The sequence below is a fragment of the Coregonus lavaretus genome (assembly GCF_964263955.1).
Source record: "Coregonus lavaretus genome assembly, chromosome: 33".
NCBI lineage: Eukaryota > Metazoa > Chordata > Actinopteri > Salmoniformes > Salmonidae > Coregonus > Coregonus lavaretus.
Genome location: NC_140020.1, coordinates 34,591,700 through 34,614,662, shown reverse-complemented (window position 1 = coordinate 34,614,662; position 22,963 = coordinate 34,591,700). Strand labels below are relative to the sequence as shown.

Sequence of the window (22,963 nt, the reverse complement as noted above, 5' to 3'; positions counted from 1 at the left end):
CTGATTGATTGATTGCTTCTGTGGACAGATGTCTTTTATACAGGTAACAAACTGAGATTAGGAGCACTCCCTTTAAGAGTGTGCTCCTAATCTCAGCTCATTACCTGTATAAAAAGACACCTGGAAGCCAGAAATCTTTCTGATTGAGAGGGGGTCAAATACTTATTTCCCTCATTAAAATGCTAATTAATTTATAACATTTTTGACATGCGTTTTTCTGGATTTTTTTGTTGTTATTCTGTCTCTCACTGTTCAAATAAACCTACCATTAAAATTATAGACTGATCATTTCTTTGTCAGTGGGCAAACGTACAAAATCAGCAGGGGATCAAATACTTTTTTCCCTCACTGTATATGAACAGATGTTAATAAGACTTCTTTTTGCTAAAATGCTGTCAGTTCCATGTTAAATGCAACAATGTTTCACACACATAAGTTATTTTCAAAGAGATGGCTAACAACAGCAAGCACGCTGCAATAAAAAACACAGTTCCACTCACCAGATGATGATCATTTGAAACTTAACTTCTTGTTGAAAGTTATTCTTGAAAAGGGAGAAACTTACAAATTAGCAACAACATCCTCTTTGATAACACCTGCTGCAGCCACTACAAACTAGCTGACAACAAAAGCTAGCTAGCTAGACCGTGGAAAAACTACTGCTCGCTATTGCGCAGTAAGCTGTTGGCCTTCAAGAAGGCAGAAGTTGCCATATGTTTTTGTCAAAACGGTCCCAGTCATTAAGTAAAAATGTGATTGGGTGATTCCACTGTCACTCCTAACTTTTGCCCTAATACAGATGAATGGCAGATGCCTTTATCTAGCTTCTGATGGCCTAGCCAATGGCTGATTTCGCTAGCTAAAGACCAGCAAAGAAAAATTCTGATTGGATCTTTCTTCTCTTCAGTGTTATCCCTTTCCTTTCCAACAAAAACTGAAGAGGTTAAATCAGAACATAAAAATATAATTATTATTATTTGTATATTATTATAATCATTAGAAATACTGGACATTTTGAACTCTTATTATGGTGGTGATTTGACAAAATTTGACAAAATTACAATCATGGTCTTGAATTGGACTCACATTTTTCTGGTCTCGGTCTTAGCAAAATAGCAAAGAAATACATATACAATATGGTCAAAAGTTTTAGAACACCTACTCATTCAAGGATTTTTCTTTCTTTTTACTATTTTCTACATTGTAGAATAATAGTGAAGACATCAAAACTATGAAATAACACATATGGAATCATGTAGTAACCAAAGAAGTGTTAAACAAATCAAAATATATTTTATATTTGAGATTCTTCAAATAGCCACCATTTGCCTTGATGACAGCTCTGCACACTCTTGGCATTCTCTCAACCAGCTTCACCTGGAATGCTTTTCTAACAGTCTTGAAGGAGTTCCCACATATGCTGAGCACTTATTGGCTGATTTTCCTTCACTCTGTGGTCCGACTCATCAAAAGCCCTCTCAATTTGGTTGAGGTCGGGGGATTGTGGAGGCCAGGTCATCTGATGCAGCACTTTATCACTCTCCTTCTTGTTAAAATAGCCCTTACACAGCCTGGAGGTGTTTTGGGTCATTGTCCTCTTGATAAACAAATTATAGTCCCACTAAGCCCAATCCAGATGGGATGGCATATTGCTGCAGAATGCTGTGATAGCCATGCTGTTTAAGTGTGCCTTGAATTCTAAATATAATCACAGACAGTGTCACCAGCAAAGCACCCCCACACCATAACACCCCCTCCTCTATGCTTTACGATGGGAAATACACATGCGGAGATCATCCATTCACAACAAAAAATCTCAAATTTGGACTCCAGACCAACACACACAGACACACTGAATTATATTTCCACCGGTCTAATGTCCATTGCTCGTGTTTCTTGGGCCAAGCAAGTCTCTTCTTCTTATTGGTGTCCTTTAGTAGTGTTTTTTTGCAGCAATTCGACCATGAAGGCTTGATTCACAGTCTCCTCAGAACAGTTGTTGTTGAGATGTGTCTGTTACTTGAACTCTGTGAAGCATTTATTTGGGCTGCAATTTCTGAGGCTGGTAACTCTAATGAACTTATCCTCTGCAGCAGAGGTAACTCTGGGTCTTCCATTCCTGTGGTGGTCCTCATGAGAGCCAGTTTCATCACAGTGCTTTATGGTTTTTGTGACTGCACTTGAAGAAACTTTCAAAGTTCTTGAAATGTTCCGCATTGACTGACCTTCATGTCTTAAGGTAATGATGGACTGTCATTTCTCTTTGCTTATTTCAGCTGTTCTTGCCATAATATGGACTTGGTCTTTTACCAAATAGGGCTATCTTATGTGTACCCCCCCCCCCCCCCCCCCCCCCCCACCTACCTTGTCACAACACAACCGATTGACTCAAACGCATTAAGAAGGAAAGAAATTCCACAAATTAACTTTTAACAAGGCACACCTGTTAATTGAAATGCATTCCAGATGACTACCTCATGAAGCTGGTTGAGAGAATGCAAAGAGTGTGCAAAGCTATCATCAAGGCAAAAGGTGGCTATTTGAAGAATCTCAAATATGAAATATATTGATTTGTTTAACACTCTTCTCCGTTCCTGACTGTGCTGCTGCTGCATTGTGGGGGTGTTGCCTAGGCAACTGAAGACTCATTTGCTACAACACCTTGCTTGTTTCAGCAAAAAAGTTTAATCACGTTGTTAAGAGTCCACGTTAGTGCAGAAACTGATTGAATCACATGAATGCCGGCCATCCCGTCTCGTCTTCAGTCAGCTTCTTTTTTTTTTTTTACGGTTATGATGGTTATTTTATTTTCTTGACGGTTTTCATCCATAACTGTCGGTTACACGGTTATGCGGTAATTGTGCCAGCCCTAGTCTGTGTGTGTCTGTGTGTGTGCAAGCATACAAGCAAACAAGTATTTGATACACTGCCGATTTTGCAGGTTTTCCTACATACAAAGCATGTAGAGGTCTGTAATTTTTTATCATAGGTACACTTAAACTGTGAGAGACTGAATCTAAAACAAAAATCCAGAAAATCACATTGTATGATTTTTAAGTAATTAATTTGCATTTTATTGCATGACATAAGTATTTGATCACCTACCAACCAGTAATAATTCTGGCTCTCACAGACCTGTTAGTTTTTCTTTAAGAAGCCCTCCTGTTCTCCACTCATTACCTGTATTAACTGCACCTGTTTGAACTCGTTACCTGTATAAAAGACACCTGTCCACACACTCAATCAAACAGACTCCAACCTCTCCACAATGGCCAAGACCAGAGAGCTGTGTAAGGACATCAGGGATAAAATTGTAGACCTGCCACAAGGCTGGGATGGGCTACAGGACAATAGGCAAGCAGCTTGGTGAGAAGGCAACAACTGTTGGCGCAATTATTAGAAAATGGAAGAAGTTCAAGATGACGGTCAATCACCCTCGGTCTGGGGCTCCATGCAAGATCTCACCTCGTAGGGCTTCAATGATCATGAGGAAGGTGAGGGATCAGCCCAGAACTACATGGCAGGACCTGGTCAATGACCTGAAGAGAGCTGGGACCACAGTCTCAAAGAAAACCATTAGTAACACACTACGCCGTCATGGATTAAAATCCTGCAGTGCACTTAAGGTCCCCCTGCTCAAGCCAGCGCATGTCCAGGCCCGTCTGAAGTTTGCCAATGACCATCTGGATGATCCAGAGGAGGAATGGGAGAAGGTCATGTGGTCTGATGAGACAAAAATATAGCTTTTTGGTCTAAACTCCACTCGCCGTGTTTGGAGGAAGAAGAAGGATGAGTACAACCCCAAGAACACCATCCCAACCGTGAAGCATGGAGGTGGAAACATCATTCTTTGGGGATGCTTTTCTGCAAAGTGGACAGGACGACTGCACCGTATTGAGGGGAGGATGGATGGGGCCATGTATCGCGAGATCTTGGCCAACAACCTCCTTCCCTCAGTAAGCGCATTGAAGATGGGTCATGGCTGGTTTTTCCAGCATGACAACGACCCGAAACACACAGCCAGGGCAACTAAGGAGTGGCTCCGTAAGAAGCATCTCAAGGTCCTGGAGTGGCCTAGCCAGTCTCCTTACCTGAACCCAATAGAAAATCTTTGGAGGGAGCTGAAAGTCCGTATTGCACAGCGACAGCCCCGAAACCTGAAGGATCTGGAGAAGGTCTGTATGGAGGAGTGGGCCAAAATCCCTGCTGCAGTGTGTGCAAACCTGGTCAAGACCTACAGGAAACATATGATCTCTGTAATTGCAAACAAAGGTTTCTGTACCAAATATTAAGTTCTGCTTTTCTGATCTATCAAATGCAATAAAATGCAAATTAATTACTTAAAAATCATACAATGTGATTTTCTGGATTTTTGTTTTAGATTCCGTCTCTCACAGTTGAAGTGTACCTATGATAAAAATTGCAGACCTCTACATGCTTTGTAAGTAGGAAAACCTGCCAAATCAGCAGTGTATCAAATACTTGTTCTCCCCACTGTATGTGTGTAGGTGTGTGTTAATTTCCAAGGATTAGTTCAAAGGATTATAACAGAATTGTGAATGACGGTGACTGGGCAGGCATGTTGCGGTTGCATCTCTCCTTCCCAATGTCTCTGTCAGTCTTTCCCTTACCACTTACTGGAGTCATGCTGGCCACCCTGATGCTTGGGTTGTCTGTGTGACATGGTCAGGATTGTGTGACTGAGGAAAAGTAGAGAAGAGAAGAAAGGAGAATAACAGAATAGCACACAGAAGCTGATGGATGAGAAATTGTTTCCTTGTGGTTGTGTTGGCACACCGTGTAACACTCAGGTGTGTGTATGTGTGCAAGCATGTCTGTGTCTTTCTGTGTGTGTGTATGTGTGTGGGAGAGAGAGAGAGAGGGAGAGAGAGAATAATCCTCCGGTCACATCTCTCCGCTGATGAACGCAGCATACTTTCAGATAGCTCCAGATTCAGTCTCATATCAACTGTAGTACTCTATTTCTCCACTTTACTTTAAAGGGGAATTTCATCCTGGGGGATCCTGGGTTTGTTTTGATCATATCCAAGGGATTTCCAGGTCAGTGAGATGTGTGTTCACACATAATTGGCCATGAAGGGGGTGGGACTGGGCTTTGCGCGCCGAACAAGATCTGAAAATAAGTGTCCTGCTTTGTGGCTTTTTGCACAACCTCTGTTATACTGATCGCACTATACGTTTTTTTGTGTTTAGATATGGTTGTCCTTGTTTGATAGAGCCATTGGACGTCTTTCAGCGATGTTCCTATCGGCAGATTCATTGCTAAATATACAAGGTGACACATTTTTTCCAGTCTCTGAAATACTACAACTCGTGTTGGGCGGTGCTTCCTGCTCTGGACCCGTCCCTCCCCCAAGATGGGCTTTTTTGAAAACGAGGCGGACACAACACAAAGTCCTCTTGGCAAAACTGAAAGAACTGACCAGCAATGGCTTCATGTTATTCCTCTCATCAACACAAATCCGACGATGGAGCATTGTTTTATGTTCTAATATGTACATGGGGACATTCAACTATACATGATTCAAGCAGAATATAGCAAAGAGGATTCGAAACAAAGAGTTGGATTTAGCTAGAAGCTCAGCTACAGCCGATGCTAGCACCAAGAGGGCAGATGACAAATACGGTAACTAAGTAAGTTATTTTTCATGCAAGCCACCTAGCTAGCTAACTTTAGTTTATCTACTGAAACCCATATTGTGTATTGCTGGCTAACATACTATTGTGTTACAGTGAGGGGAAATTAATTTGTATCTTTGCTAACTCAGGTAGCTAGCTAATTAGCTAGTCTAGCTAGCCATCTATGTTAGTTAAACAGCTACCGGTAGCCATATCAATGACTAAAAAGAGAAGAGGTTTTACAATCAGAGATCTATTGTATCTCGATTGTAAAACCTCTTCTCTTTTTAGTCGTTGATATGGCTACTAACCAGCAAGCTACTAATGTTACAACCAGCCACCTGAAACAATAATACAACAATTTACTGTTGTAAATCTCTAAAAATAATAAGCTGGTTTTGCTAGAAAAATATTTGCCTAGCATGCCTGATAGAGATGGCTGCCTACCTAGGTACATTTGTACGGTCTGGTCACTGTGCAAAAGTTGAGGGTTATGCCATATTTCTTTCTATTAGGCTAGATATTTTTCTAAATGTAATATCTGTGCCTGTGCACATGTATGCATGTTCAATTAGCCTACCCTAATGTTGATGTTATGCTGGCACAGTTCAACTGTAGTTCAAACTGTACAATGGAGTATCATTTATGATTGTTTTGTCTTACAGACAATACCATGTGGTGCCTGGGCTTCTTCATGCAGTGGAGAGAAACATAATTCCTTTGCCTGTGTGTGTCATTGGAGCAGAACTGTATCCCTCTCGACGGATTGGAAATTATGCTGGATTTCAAGCAGTAGATTACTCGAGAGGAGCTGAATGGCAGTTTGATAATGTCAACACCCCTACGATCATTTGCTGATCAATAGATGTCTGCACTCACACACAATGCAGAAGCTGCTGCTAAGTCAGCTGTACAAGTATTCCCTGAAATGTAATACACTGATCATACTGTATTTTCTTACTGTATGTTTACAAGTATTCCCTGAACTTTAATACACTGATCATATTGTATTTTCTTACTGTATGTTTCTTTGTGAATGGCAATTTCATCATGACCACCTCTCCCATCATCTGCTGAACACCAGTCCTCTGCACTTTACTATACCTGAGACACACACTGAACTCTACTACACTGTTCATCCTGTATTTTTTTGTGTTACTTTGACCATATAACATTCTTGTTGAATACCCAGCTCTCCTTTTGAGTTAGCGTTAAATAGTGTACATTCTCCTTTATTTGAGAATTTCACAAATAAACATTATTTGGATATATCTGAATGTCTAACATCTGTTTGATGCTACAGAGCACTTACAACCTATATAAATATATTATGTGAATCCATAAAGGCAGAAGATTGATATAAAATATCCATATTTATTTGATTGTGTTTCTACATGGTCTTATGTTGAGGCACATTGTCCTTTATCCGGCTTCGGTACTGGCAATGGTGTTTGGCATGGTGGGCTGGGGAAGCTGAGATTCTTTTGTGGTGAATGGTCTTGTCCTGTCTGTGGTGTACGGCCAGCTGGATAAGACTCTACCGGAAATGGTGAATACAGAGCTCTTAGACCTCCTTAACCACCAACTGTTTGGACCTCTTGCAGAACATTTGCTGGTACTGCATGTCTCCTGGAAATACATGGTTGTGGTGCCACCTTTGTTGGTAAAGGTGGCACCTCTCAATGGCACCTTTCAATCGCTCTCATACACAACAATACATGTACTGTCTCTAAGCACAACCAAAACCCCCTTCCTCATCTCAAAGACCTGTCTGTAAACCTCCCTCAGCTCATTGACTTTGACAGATCATTCTTGTCAATAGTAGCCATTGCCAGGGGAATTTTTATAGACAAATGTTTTTGTATTGTGTTTTGAGAGTTCTGCAGAGAAGAATCTTGTGTCAATACTGTTGTTGATTTGATACCTTTCAGTTTACCTTGCTGGTTTCTGTCCCACAATCTTGTTGTGCTCCTTAACTGCAAGATGTGTCCACTCCCTCATGCTCGTGTACCCAAAATGCAGCCGCTTTGGGGTATATTTCAGCAGGGCGCTGTGGAAGGACTCCAGATAACCTGAGGTACTTGAGTCATGAACTCTACAAATTATTACTAACCCAAACACAGTCGGGAACAATGGGCCTTCTATGCCTTCAAAGAAGGGCTAAGGATTTATAAAACAATGTTTATAATAATATAAAATAATAATTATATTATTTTCAATGATGTTTTGATTTAATCTCTTCAGTTTTTGTTGTAAAGGAAAGGGTTAACACAGAAGAGAATACATACTACTATTTCAGCCACATCCGTTGCTGACAGGTGTATAAAATTGAGCACACAGCCATGCAATCTCCATAGACAAACATTGGCAGTAGAATAGCCCGTACTGAAGAGCTCAGTGACTTTCAACGTGGTACTGTCATAGGATGCCACCTTTCCAACAAGTCAGTTTTTCACATTTCTGCCCTGCTAGTGCTGCCCCGGTCAACTGTAAGTGCTGTTATTGTGTAGTGGAAACCTCTAGGAGCAACAATAGCTCAGCCGCGAAGTGGTAGGCCACACAAGCTCACAGAACAGGACTGCCGAATGCTGAAACACGTAGCGCATAAAAATCGTCTGTCCTTGGTTGCAACACTCACTACCAAGTTCCAAACTGCCTCTAGAAGCAACGTCAGCACAATAACTGTTCGTCAGGAGCTTCATGAAATGGTTTTCATGGCCGAGCAGCCGCACACAAGCCTAAGATCACCATGCGCAATACCAAGCGTCGGCTGGAGTGTTGCAAAGCTCGTCGCCATTGGACTCTGGAGCAGTGGAAATGCGTTCTCTGGAATCATGAATCACGCTTCAACATCTGGCAGTCCGACGGACGAATTATAGATGATTCTGTGCTTCCAACTTTGTGGCAACAGTTTGGGGAAGGCCCTTTCCTGTTTCAGCATGACAATGCACCTATGTACAAATCGAGGTCCATACAGAAATTGTTTGTCGAGATCGGTGTGGAAGAACTTGACTGGCCTGCACAGAGCCCTGACCTCATCCCCATCAAACACCTTTGGGATTAATTGGAACACCGGCTGCGAGCCAGGCGTAATTGCCCAACATCAGTGCCCGACCTCACTAATGCTCTTGTGGCTGAATGGAAGCAAGTTCCAACATCTAGTGGAAAGCCTTCCCAGAAGAGTGGAGGGTGTTAAAGCAGCAAAGGGAGTACCAACTCCATATTAATGCCCATTATTTTGGAATGAGATGTTCGACGAGCCATGTAGTGTATATCAAGTGTAATATTGGGATGCAAACTCAAAATTGAATACATTTAAACTGGTACAGGTGTTCTTTTTTTAAAGCACATTACCATGTTTGTGAGGTGTATCCTTTTGTTTCGAAGTATATTTGTTTAAGACTACCAAGAAACACTCTGTGTGACCCTGATTTAGCCCACTGCAGTAAAAGGTTTGATGGTGTTGGAGTCGTGCACGGCCACGCAGTTGTGGGTGAACAGGGAGTATAGGAGGAGACTAAGCACGCACCCCTGAGGGGCCCCCGTGTTGAGGGTCAGCGTGGCGGATGTGTTGTTGCTTACCCTCAACACCTGGGGGCGGCCCGTCAGGAAGTCCAGGATCCAGTTGCAGAGGAAGGTGTCCAGTCCCAGTGTCCTGAGCTTGGTGATGAGCTTGGTGTTAAATGCTGAGCTGTAGTCAATCAACAGCATTCTCACATAAGTGTTCCTCTTTTTCAGGTGTGAGAGGGCAGTCAAATCACAGTTATGGCAAGATAGCAAGAACCAGGGTTTGAATATGTTTCTTAAGACACTCGTTCTACAACACCTTGCTAAGAAAGTAGCTTGCAACTCAGTTTCTAAATGTCATTACTTCGTGTATAAACTGCGAGTTGAATGCCCGCGGTCTTCAGTCAGCACAGCTGTCCTACAACTGGCTAGTTTTGTTTTGTCTCGTCTCATCTTATGTCCGCTGTTATATCTTTCCCAGGGAACAAATCCCAGAACTACTAATATCCCTAAAGGTGTAGGCTACATGTAGACATTGCACAAACTTCACCCAGCTTGAGTGTAGATACATTTATCAACAAAATATCGATGGGTGTGTTCGTGTTACAAAGACAAAACATTTTCTGCTGTAAATATCATATTGATGTGCTTATAAAGACAGTATGTCTACACTTACCTAGCAAATAAAACTACACTGAACAAAAATATAAACACAACATGCAACAATTTCAAAGATTTTACTGAGTTACAGTTCTTATAAGGAAATCAGTCAATTGAAATAAATTCATTAGGCCGTAATATATGGATTTCATATGACTGGGAATACAGATATGCATCTTTTGGTCACAGATACCTTAAAAAAAGCAGTTTATTATCTATGCATAGTCACTTTACCCCTACCTATATGTACAAATTACCTTGACTAACCTGTACCCCCGCACATTGACTTGGTACCGGTACCTCCTGTATATAGCCTCATTATTGTTATTTTATTTTTTACTTTAGTTTATTTCGTAAATATGTTCTTAACTCTATTTTCTTAAAACTGTATTGTTGGCTAAGGGCTTGTAAGGAAGCATTTCACGGTAAAGAAGTGAAGCAATGTGCAAGATGTGCAAGTGTGGCAGAGTACAGTCGTGGTCAAAAGTTTTGAGAATGACACAAATATTATTATTAATTTTCATAGTCTGCTGCCTCAATTTTTATGATGGCAATTTGCATATAGTCCAGAATGTTATGAAGAGTGATCAGATTAATTGCAATTAATTGCAATGTCCCTCTTTGCCATGAAAATGAACTTAATCCCCAAAAAACATTTCCACTGCATTTCAGCCATGCCACAAAAGGACCAGCTGACATCATGTCAGTGATTCTCTCGTTAACACAGGTGAGAGTGTTGACGAGGACAAGGCTGGAGATCACTCTGTCATGCTGATTGAGTTAGAATAACAGACTGGAAGCTTTAAAAGGAGGGTGGTGCTTGAAATCATTGTTCTTCCTCTGTTAACCATGGTTACCTGCAAGGAAACACATGCCGTCATCATTGCTTTGCACAAAAAGGGCTTCACAGGCAAGGATATTGCTGCTAGTAAGATTGCACCTAAATCAACCATTTATCGGATCATCAAGAACTTCAAGTTGATTCAGCTGCGGGATCGGAGCACCACCAGTGCAGAGCTTGCTCAGGAATGGCAGCAGGCAGGTGTGAGTGCATCTGCACGCACAGTGAGGCGAAGACTTTTGGAGGATGGCCTGGTGTCAAGAAGGGCAGTGAGGAAGCCACTTCTCTCCAGGAAAACATCAGGAGCAGACTGATATTCTGCAAAAGGCACAGGGATTGGACTGCTGAGGACTGGGTGTTATGTGAATTATTTAACAAACAATTTCAGTGTCTCTGTGCGTCTCCCAAAAGGATCAAGAAACGGACAGAGTCCCGGTCTGCATAGTCAGAGATCTTTATTCATTGAGAATTCTGCCATCACAATTTCAGAGTCCATTTTTTATACTCACACGTCATACAAAAATCCCTCCCCTCTTTAGGCGGGCTGTAGTTTTCCACTTTAAAACTGCTCTCCTGACCATCAGTTCACACATACACACACATACACACACATACACACACACACACACACACACACATACACACACACACATGCATATACACATACATACATACATACACACACACACATGCATTCCTTAGTTATCGCCGTCCTCACAATATCCTGCATACTCCGTTTCTCTCCTCCCTAAATTGGGAGGCCCCTTTATCTTGGTTTCTCAGTTGTCTGTAGACAGCTCTCCTTGTCCTTTGTTGTCTGGTCTAACTCTTACTCACATTGCTAAATAGTAGCTCAATGTCATAATCTTTACTGGTCATACACTTACACATTCTAACACATTTCACACAGTTTCAGGGTGTAATAATTAGTAATTAATAATTATTCTATCACTGGGGTAAATTCATTTTCTCTGATGAATCCCCTTTCCGATTGTTTGGGGCATCCGGAAAAAAGCTTGTCCGGAGAAGACAAGGTGAGCGCTACCATCAGTCCTGTGTCATGCCAAGAGTAAAGCATCCTAAGACCATTCATGTGTGGGGTTGCTTCTCAGCCAAGGGAGTGGGATCACTCACAATTTTGCCTAAGAACACAGCCATGAATAAAGAATGGTACCAACACATCCTCCGAGAGCAACTTCTCCCAACCATCCAAGAACAGTTTGGTGACGAACAATGCCTTTTCCAGCATGATGGAGCACCTTGCCATAAGGCAAAAGTGATAACGAAGTGGCTCGGGGAACAAACATCGACATTTTGGTCCATGGCCAGGAAACTCCCCAGACCTTAATCCCATTGAGAACTTGTGGTCGATCCTCAAGAGGCTGGTGGACAAACAAAAACCCACAAATTCTGACAAACTCCAAGCATTGATTATGCAAGAATGGGCTGCCATCAGTCAGGATGTGGCCCAGAAGTTAATTGACAGCATGCCAGGGCGGATTGCAGAGGTCTTGAAAAAGAAGGGTCAACACTGCAAATATTGACTCTTTGCATAAACTTAATGTAATTGTCAATAAAAGCCTTTGACACTTATGGAATGCTTGTAATTATACTTCAGTATACCATCGTAACATCTGACAAAAATATCTAAAAACACTGAAGCAGCAAATTTTGTGAAGACCAATACTTGTGTCATTCTCAAAACTTTTGACCACGACTGTAGACTAATTATTTAAAAACAGTCAAAAATTTCATACATTTCGTATCCCAGTTTCTCAGTACATTTCCTGTCAAAAGAATTCACATGTTCAATTAAAACAAATGAAATAACCCCACACATTAAGTCAAACACGGTATTAAAAACACTAACAAATATTCATAACAAGTGTATTGTGTGAGGGTGCCTGCAAACCATAGGGCAAAAACAAACAAATATAGCCAGGCCCTATTTAATGTGGGAGCTCCTGCTACGGCTGGATCCGGATACCTTTATACTTATAAAACTGCCAAATTTCACTAACTGCGCTCCCAAGACCACAGTCTCTGGAAACATTTCAAAGAGAGAGATAATGACTACCCCAATTCTCCTGGAAGAGAAAATATACATTTCGTTAGCATACACTATCTTAATCAGCAACCCAAAAGTTTTAATTGAAAACAAACATGATAATGATAAATCCACTGTACTCTATCCAATCATTAATTGTTTGTTTTAATATACTTCAATGTTTATGTGCCCTTAATTTAGCATGTACTACCATTAGACACGGCAACATTTATCTCGCCACTGAGTCTAATGATTCGCTCCCATATATGACGAAATGCTTTGCTTTATCTTGGCCAGGTCGCAGTTGTAAATGAGAACTTGTTCTCAACTGGCTTACCTGGTTAAATAAAGGTGAAATAAAAATAAAATAAAATGACTGGTGTCTCTTTCTTCCATGCTATAAATCTATTTCAGGAAAAGACAACGTAAAATGTACAACTATTTCAGAATAAGACTAAATAAAATCTCTCACGAGATTTAAAAAAAAAAAAAAGGTTTTCTGAGTTTGCAAGCAGTATTCAGCCTGGTAATTTTAATTATTAGCCTTCTTAGAATCCATTCCCCTGGCATTTCGCATAGATTCTCCAACCCCAAAACCGGCTCCACTTCCTCCCGTGTAAAATTATATGGGTATTGTTACTGGACCTATGTTCAACGACATGGGTAAAGCTGTATCGCCTTAGCTTGTGCCCCTTTCCAGTAATCTTATCATTTTAACCTGTTGCATTGATTTAGTAAAAATATAAACCCGTTGTTTAACAAATCTAGAACCTTCAAAAAGTTGGTGCTGTCTTATCAGCGTAACATTCAATAATAAAACATTTACTTGGATCTACTTTAATTTTAAACACTGTTCCCCGCAATGGAAATAGAGTATCATTTTATAATACATTAACTGTTTGCTTAAATCACTGGTGTTACCCAAACTATAGAATTTAGTAATAATAATTAGAAATGATCAAAAACATCTCCGCATACAATTTAGTCATATCTCTACACCAAACTAACCCACTATGTCCCTTACAGCCTTCTCGAGTTCAGCGAGGCCCCAGTCGCTAACACCCGCAGACTAAAACATGAAAACTCTTCTATTCGTTCCAAAAAATAAAAATATTTTAACTAAGCAAGCTGCTAAATCGCTCAGTTTACATCTTAAAACAAACACTGGCTGCTGTATCTAGCTAAGCAGCCCATGGCCATAGTTGAATTACAATCAGAAACCCACATTTTGTCAGTAACACAGACCCTATGCCTATTGAAATTACAAGTAAATCCCGCAAATAACCCAATTACAATGGTTTGTAGTCTTAACATTCGACACATAATAACGACACAATTACCAGTTCGTCAAAGTGTTCCACCGCAGAGATTTCACATGCGCAAAGGTGATGTATGTACAATCATAGCAGTTACATCGACATCCATTGATTTGGAAACAGATCTTGCACCTTTTAATAGAAGCGGATGATCTTTTCTCTTGCGGCATATTTAAATTACTTTACTACATCACATTTGCACAGCAATTAGTATTATCTTGATATAAGTTGTCGATTGCACCTTAATTCGCTTTAACTGTATGGGAAAAGGGTTTATTCGATAAATACAGCAACTCTATTCTTACTGCAGAAAAAAATACGAATTTCTGGCCTTATGGGCAGTTTTATTTTAAATGTAGTACCTGGATGGAGAAAATCCCTTAAGCGTTTTATAGTTGCTTGGATTAGGGTAAATCAATTCCCCATATTTTTACCAAAAGTGGACATACGGCAACTATTTTCTGAGACTATTGCCCAGACTTTGTAGACAGTCATATAATGCTTAAACCTTATCTCTATCAAATGATCCCTAAACGGACCACCCTGAACCTCTCAGAATACTTTGTACACCCCTTACATACGTCTACGTATGGGTGCGCAAGTTGGTATATTATCATTATTTTCTTCATCAAATCTGTAGTAATAGATTATACACACATAGGCTACAATTTGTCATATTTTCATATATTCACAGAATCTATATATAATGTTAGAAATCTTAGGTACTCACCATCAGAACCCAAAAACGTTGGTTTCCCGGACGCTGCCCAGCGGGTCATGGGAACAATGCTCCACACGTATCATCAAAGGTTCTCTAGACTCCCAGAAATTATAGACTTGCAGCTACTGTCTAAAATAACATCCTGCACTCAATACCACCCTGTGATATTCTATGATGGGCAGTGATGGACGGAACCCCCAAATAACATTATATATCAAAACGTATTATCCAAATTTATATCAGATTATTATACATATTTCTATATCTTATTATCCAAACCACAGATTAAGATTTATTTCCACATTCACACAACTCTCACATCACATTGACACAATGATGTTCCCAAACATACTGAATCAACATGGCTCAGTGGTCTAAGGCACTGCATCCTGGTTCGAATCCAGGCTCTGTCGTAGCCGGCCGCGACCGGGAGACCCATGGGGCGGCACACAATTGGCCCAGTGTCGTCCAGGGTAGGGGAGGGAATGGCCGGCAGGGATGTAGCTCAGTTGGTAGAGCATGGCGTTTGCAACGCCAGGGTTGTGGGTTCGATTCCCACGGGGGGCCTGTAGGAAAATAAATAAAATAAAAAATAATGTATGCACTCACTAACTGTAAGTCGCTCTGGATAAGAGCGTCTGCTAAATGACGTAAATGTAAATGTTATAACCTGCAGGAACATTTTCTTCTATAACGGGGCCCACATTTGTAATGTCAAATCTATTACATTAACATTTTACCATAACCAATTTTCCCATAATCATAAATCTCCTCTAAGGTTTCCAAATTTGGGAAACCTGCAGGGATCGGTCCCACCGAGATACAATGGCCAGACCATACCCTAAAAGACTGGCCGAAATACAATGTCTAGACGTCAGCAAACAGGATTTCTCATACTTCAATTGAAGATCGCCGACATTCCTAGGGTTCATAATAAGATACCTATTTATCATTTCCAAACCTATTCCACGTCCCTCAGGAATACTTTAAAGACAATGTACACCCTTTTCACCTAACTGCCCACTTCTTACCTAGGTAAATCCAACCTACACCACAACCTAGGAGAAGGTTTACATTTCTTTCAAGAAAAATATATAATTAGCTACGTTAATTTATTTTTTCTTGCCCACTCAACATTTTCACCTAAACTGCACACGCAACATTAACAATTAATGTTCAATTAGTACAATTAATTAGTACAATTAAAAAAAGTCAGGAACCAAATCAACGGTCCAGACAACGCTCCATTCGCCCAGAAGCTAGACCTAGGTTGGGTTGTCATTGGGGACGTGTGTCTCAGAGGTGCCCACAAACCATCTCAGGTGAGCTCGTTCAAGACATCCATCTTGGAAAATGGTCGTCCAACCTACCTCAGCCCATGCAACAGTCAGGTTAGGGTGAAAGAGAAGCTCAGTTACGGAGCACAGCAGCAGAACCTCGACGACCCAAACCTGCAAGACAACTCACTGACACACTCCAGAGAGAACCTGGGTCAGTCAATCTTCTGTCACACCACTAGCGATGACAAACTTGCACCTTCGATCGACGACACAAGATTCCTTTAGATCATGGACAACGAGGTCTGCCAAGAGAGCTCCAACAGCTGGGTCATGTCCTTGCCCTTCCAGACACCCGGAGGATGGCTGCCTAACAATAGGGAGTACGCTTACAGTCGTCTCACCTCACTCCATCGTACTCTAGAAAAGCGGCATCAGATGAAGGAGCACTTCCTAGAGTTCATGCAGAAAATGCTCATCAATGACCATTGTGCCATCCATGGCAGGACAGTAGTACACTTAATCCACATAGCTCGGACCTTCTCTCAGCCTGCACAAGAGAGCAGCTGCCATGGATGGCACATCTGTCGGAAGAACCCCACTGAAGAGGAGCTGGAAAGAGCCAAAGTCCTTGTGATAAAGAGTGTCCAAGATGAGTGTTATGCATAGGAATTTAGGTGCATTGCAGCAGAACACAGTCTTCCTACTGACAGCAGTCCACAAAGGCTGCATCCTATCGTTGACAGCGACGGACTGCTCAGAGTGGGAGGCTGAATCGAGCAATCTAAATTAGGAACAAACGATGTCAACCCCATTATCATTCCAGGTCGTCACCACCTGGAAACCTTGCTTGTGCGTCACCACCATGAGGCTGTGAAGCATCAAGGGAGACATTTCACAGAGGGTGCCATCCGAGCAGATGGACTGTGGTTGGTTGGAGCTAAGAGATGTATCAGCGGTGCACTCTTCAAGTGTGTCACGTGCAAGAAGCTCTGACTCGAGAGTACTCTTATTCCTTATTTCGTACATTTAGTGCAGTTATTGTGTAAGACATTCTGTGCTCTATACTACTTTAACTGAAAACATGCACTTTTGTGTTTGTTGCAGTTTCACACTGTGATTCAAGTAAACTTCCAAAACGGCACCCTGCTTCTCAATGAGTTATTTGAATGAGTGTTTAGCTAACTGGATAGCTGGATAAGGGCTACTGTACATTTAGCGAGTCCAGTATACTGGCAACGTGACATTCTTGGTCCGCAGCTCAAATTGACAGTAAATATCACAGTAGCCACTAGCCAGTAACTATTCATGTGAATATTCTAGAATCCACATAAAGAAAATATGTGCATTTTCCCACCAGTGGTGTGTTTCCACTAAATAGTCTTGTTGTGGAAAAAAATCAGTGTGTGATGACGTAGTGCACGCAAAATGTACCTTTCCATTTACGTTTTCATGTACCGAATAAAAATCAAAAGTTGAATGTGTTTCCATCGCATTTTCAACTCTACTGAGAATATTGTCACAAAAACGGTTGCATTTAAATAGCAAATGTGCCTACTCTGGTCTTGGCACGTGCGCTCTAGCCAACAGCTCGTAGATACAGTGTGTGAAGGCTATTCCACATTATGAGATTATTATGGATAAGAGCAAGATTATTTATTTTTGTCAAATGGCATTCAAGCATCGATCATCATGTCACCAGAATAAGACCCTCGATATTATTGGAAAGGAGCATCAAGATCACTGTGCACTTTCACCAGCCTGTGAAGTTCATCATCACTTATTTCATCTGTAGCCTAATAAACTGCATGGTTTCCTGAGTCGTAGTGGGAGGACCACACACCATGTCATCACGTGACTCCAAGTTTACTTTGATATGATGGTTATTATATCAATATTTGCTCATAAAGGTGTTTCCACCACCATTTCTTGCATAATATATTTTACTGACACAAAAAGATAATGTCAAACGAACAAATTATCTGTCGGCATTTATATAACTGTAGCAAAACTTCCTGTTTCTATCACAGTTGTAGAGATTTTTTTTATACGGTATGACTTTACACGAATAAAAACTGTGGATGGAAACGTGGTTAGTGACAGAAACATTTCTTCTAGAACATATTACACTATTGAATAATTCAACCAAAGCATATTACACTCTTGAATAATGCAACAATTCACAAGAATGTATGTACAGACAATTAAAGGGTTTATTTAATCATCTGTAGGCTACACTCATAACATTTTAGATTCAAGACAAAAGCACAGAGTTGCTATAACAGCATGTCTTCATCAACTAACGTTAGCCTATCAAAAATGTATGATTAACCCTCTCACACAAATATAAAAGTACAGTAGGCCTACCTTATAACATTACAACAAACCAGGCTTAATTTCTATCAATATCATGCAAAGCATTACATGTGGTAATTTTATTTTACCTTTATTTAACTAGGCAAGTCAGTTAAGAACAAATTCTTATTTACAATGACGACCTACACCGGCCAAACCCGGACGACGCTGGGCCAATTGTGCGCTGCCCTATGGGACTCCCAATCACGGCCGGTTGTGATACAGCCTGGAATCGAACCAGGGGGTCTGTAGTGACGCCTCAAGCACTGAGATGCAGTTCCTTAGACCACTGCGCCACTCGGAAATTACAATTGAAAATGTGGGTATAAGTGAATTCACCACCACATTTTTTTAAATAAAATGCCTCATGATTTGTCAACGTGAACAATTAGTCTAATCGACTGTAGCCAACTTATAACAACCATAGCTGCAGGTATCCTGTAGAGAAGCCTATGCGCTCTGATCCCATCTGGGCCAGGGGAAAAGTAACGTCATGTTTTTATAGCCTAAGCTATGTATTTATAGCCTAAAATAGGCCCATTTATTTGTGTTCTGAGAACGTGAATTTGATCAAATTCGGTTTATATTCACACTTCGGGTGGCTAGACTACCTAGGCCTTTTGAATTCAAAATGATTTACTGGAAATAATCAATCAACACAATAGTGATGACATACTGCAGGGTTCTTCAATTCCGGTCCTGGAGGGCCGAAACACCTCTGTTTTTCATCCTCTCCTTCTAATCAGGGGCTAATTCAGACCTGGGACACCAGGTGAGTGCAATTAACTACCAGGTAGAAATAAAAAACAGAAGTGTTTCGGCCCTCCAGGACCGGAATTGAAGAACCCTGACATACTGTATGAGTATATTTATAATTACAGATGCAAAGGCCTACACATAACAAAAGGTGTCCCACAGGGTTTGATTCTTGGTCCAGTTCTTTTCACTATTTATATTAACAGCATTGGTCTATCTGTACAAAACTTTGCATCAAGGCAAAGGGTGGCTATTTAAAGAATCTCAAATATAAAATATATTTTGATTTGTTTAACACTTTTTTGCTACTACACTGCTCCAAAAAATTAAGGGAACACTAAAATAACACATCCTAGATCTGAATGAATGAAATAATCTTATTAAATACTTTTTTCTTTACATAGTTGAATGTGCTGACAACAAAACCACACAAAAATTATCAATGGAAATCAAATGTATCAACCCATGGAGGTCTGGATTTGGAGTCACCCTCAAAATTAAAGTGGAAAACCACACTACAGGCTGATCCAACTTTAAACCTTAAAACAAGTCAAAATGAGGCTCAGTAGTGTGTGTGGCCTCCACGTGCCTGTATGACCTCCCTACAAAACCTGGGCATGCTCCTGATGAGGTGGCGGATGGTCTCCTGAGGGATCTCCTCCCAGACCTGGACTAAAGCATCCGCCAACTCCTGGACAGTCTGTGGTGCAATGTGGTGTTGGTGGATGGAGCGAGACATGATGTCCCAGAAGTGCTCAATTGGATTCAGGTCTGGGGAACGGGCGGGCCAGTCCATAGCATCAATGCCTTCCTCTTGCAGGAATTGCTGACACACTTCAGCCACATGAGGTCTAGCATTGTCTTGCATTAGGAGGAACCCAGGGCCAACCGCACCAGCATATGGTCTCACAAGGGGTCTAAGGATCTCATCTCGGTACCTAATGGCAGTCAGGCTACCTCTGGTGAGCACATGGAGGGCTGTGCGGCCCCCCAAAGAAGATGAGCTGCACTACCTGAGCCACTTGTGTGGGTTGTAGACTCCGTCTCATGCTACCACTAGAGTGAAAGCACCGCCAGCATTCAAAAGTGACCAAAACATCAGCCAGGAAGCATAGGAACTGAGAAGTGGTCTGTGGTCACCACCTGCAAAACCACTCCTTTATTGGGGGTGTCTTGCTAATTGCCTATAATTTCCACCTGTTGTCTATTCCATTTGCACAACAGCATGTGAAATGTATTGTCAATCAGTGTTGCTTCCTAAGTGGACAGTTTGATTTCACAGAAGTGTGATTGACTTGGAGTTACATTGTGTTGTTTAAGTGTTCCCTTAATTTTTTTGAGCAGTGTACATGATTCCATATGTGTTATTTCATAGTTTTGATGTCTTCACTATTATTCTACAATGTAGAAAAACCCTGGAATGAGTAGGTGTGTCCAAACTTTTGACTGGTACTGTATATAATATTTGCTATTTATTTAATTTTGTGTTTTCAATTGTGTATAATTTTATTTTTTTGATTGTTCCCAGGGCACATTTGCAAATGAGACCTAGGTCTCAATGAGTTTTTCTCTGGTTAAATAAAAGTTAATAAAAAATAAAATACACAATGCAACCCTGCATACATTGCGCTCAGCCGTGTTAGTTTTTTTGTTTGTTTTTGTCCAATCGCAGTTGTTGTCTCATTGTCTGTTTAAAGGGTTTGAATGTTTTCATCCTCCTTAGGGCCAGGAGTTTTTCCAGGATAAAAAAACAACAACATATGACCTGATTAGAAAAAATATGATCCCATCATAGCCCATATCAAACCGTTTTTACAACTGATTTATTACTATGTCATACACTACAACTAGGGTCCGGAGTTGGTTAGGTTAGCCTACTACCAGATCAGGAAAAACTCTGGGGCACAGGAAAACATTTCCTGTGGTGCCACCTCTGCAATCACCACACAATGTTACAAATGAAAAAAACATATCCTATTTGTATGATCTACATTCTACATGTTTTTGGTGGTGGGGATGGGCTTCCATAGTTTTAAGTGGCTAAGTGCAGCTGGCAGCTACTGCGACAATTGCAGAATTTAACAGGCTGTTACTGCAATTTCAGGCAAAAACTCAATAAAACAAGTCTAAAATATTAGGGAAATGTCTATACATTTCAGCTGTTTCAAAAACATTGCTCTGCTATTACCATTTATACTGTAGGAGTGTTGGCTCAACAAGACAATTCTGTTTACACTGCCCTGCTTTAAGGGCGGCAACTGTCCGGCGAGTGCTGTGTGTTACCTCCGGAGGTAGCGGTCGAGACATGGCAAGTTTACAAATGAGTAATACAGTTGGTCGGAAGTTTACATACACTTAGGTTGGAGTAATTAAAACTTGTTTTTCAACCACTCCACAAATTTCTTGTTAACAAACTATAGTTTTGGCAAGTTGGTTAGGACATCTACTTTGTGCATGACACAAGTAATTTTCCCAACAATTGTTTACAGACAGATTATTTCACTTATAATTCACTGTATCACAATTCCAGTGGGTCAGAAGTTTACATACACAAAGTTGATTGTGCCTTTAATCAGCTTGGAAAATTCAAGAAAATGATGTAATGGCTTTAGAAGCTTCTGATAGGCTAATTGACATCATTTGAATCAATTGGAGGTGTACCTGTGGATGTATTTCAAGGCCTACCTTCAAACTCAGTGCCTCTTTGCTTGACATCATGGTAAAATCAAAAGAAATCAACCAAGACCTCAGAAAGAAAATTGTAGACCTCCACAAGTCTGGTTCATCCTTGGGAGCAATTTCCAAATGCCTGAAGGTACCACGTTCATCTGTACAAATAATAGTAGGCAAGTATAAACACCATGGGACCACGCAGCCGTCATACCGCTCAGGAAGGAGACGTGTTCTGTCTCCTAGAGATGAACGTACTTTGGTGCGAAAAGTGCAAATCAATCCCAGAACAACAGCAAAGGACCTTGTAAAGATGCTGGAGGAAACAGGTACAAAAGTATCTATATCCACAGTAAAACGAGTCCTATTTCGACAACCTGAAAGGCCGCTCAGCAAGGAAGAAGCCACTGCTCCAAAACCGCCATAAAAAAGCCAGACTACGGTTTACAACTGCACATGGGGACAAAGATCGTACTTTTTGGAGAAATGTCCTCTGGTCTGATGAAACAAAAATAGAACTCTTTGGCCATAATGACCATCATTGTTGAAAACGGGGAGGCTTTCAAGCCAAAGAACACCATCCCAACCGTGAAGCACGGGGGTGGCAGCATCATGCTGTGGGGGTGCTTTGCTGCAGGAGGGACTGGTGCACTTCACAAAATAGATGGCATCATGAGGAAGGAAAATTATGTGGATATATTGAAGCAACATCTCAAGACATCAGTCAGGAAGTTAAAGCTTGGTCGCAAATGGGTCTTCCAAATGGACAATGACCCCAAGCATACTTCCAAAGTTGTGGCAAAATGGCTTAAGGACAACAAAGTCAAGGTATTGGAATGGCCATCACAAAGCCCTGACCTCAATCCTATAGCAAATTTGTGGACAGAACTGAAAAAGCGTGTGCGAGCAAGGAGGCCTACAAAGCTGACTCAGTTACAACAGCTCTGTCAGGAGGAATGGGCCAAAATTCACCCAACTTATTGTGGGAAGCTTGTGGAAGGCTACCCGAAACGTTTGACCCAAGTTAAATAATTTAAAGGCAATGCTACCAAATAGTAATTGAGTGTATGTACACTTCTGACCCACTGGGAATGTGATGAAATAAGTTAAAGCTGAAATAAATCATGCTTTCTACTATTATTCTGACATTTCACATTCTTAAAATAAAGTGGT

General features: G+C 40.9%; 1 protein-coding gene across 1 annotated transcript in view; it reads left to right on the top strand.

Annotated features, from left to right (window-relative positions):
• Positions 1-16,300: 16,300 nt before the first annotated feature.
• Positions 16,301-22,963, top strand: part of LOC311108418 (uronyl 2-sulfotransferase-like) — a gene marked incomplete at its 5' end in the record, with an annotated part of 67,188 nt that continues 60,525 nt past the window's right edge. Inside the window, one exon of the mRNA XM_084151043.1 lies at positions 16,301-16,511. Within this exon, the coding sequence (XP_084007169.1) occupies positions 16,301-16,511 (211 nt within the window). The remainder of the gene's footprint in view (positions 16,512-22,963) is intronic.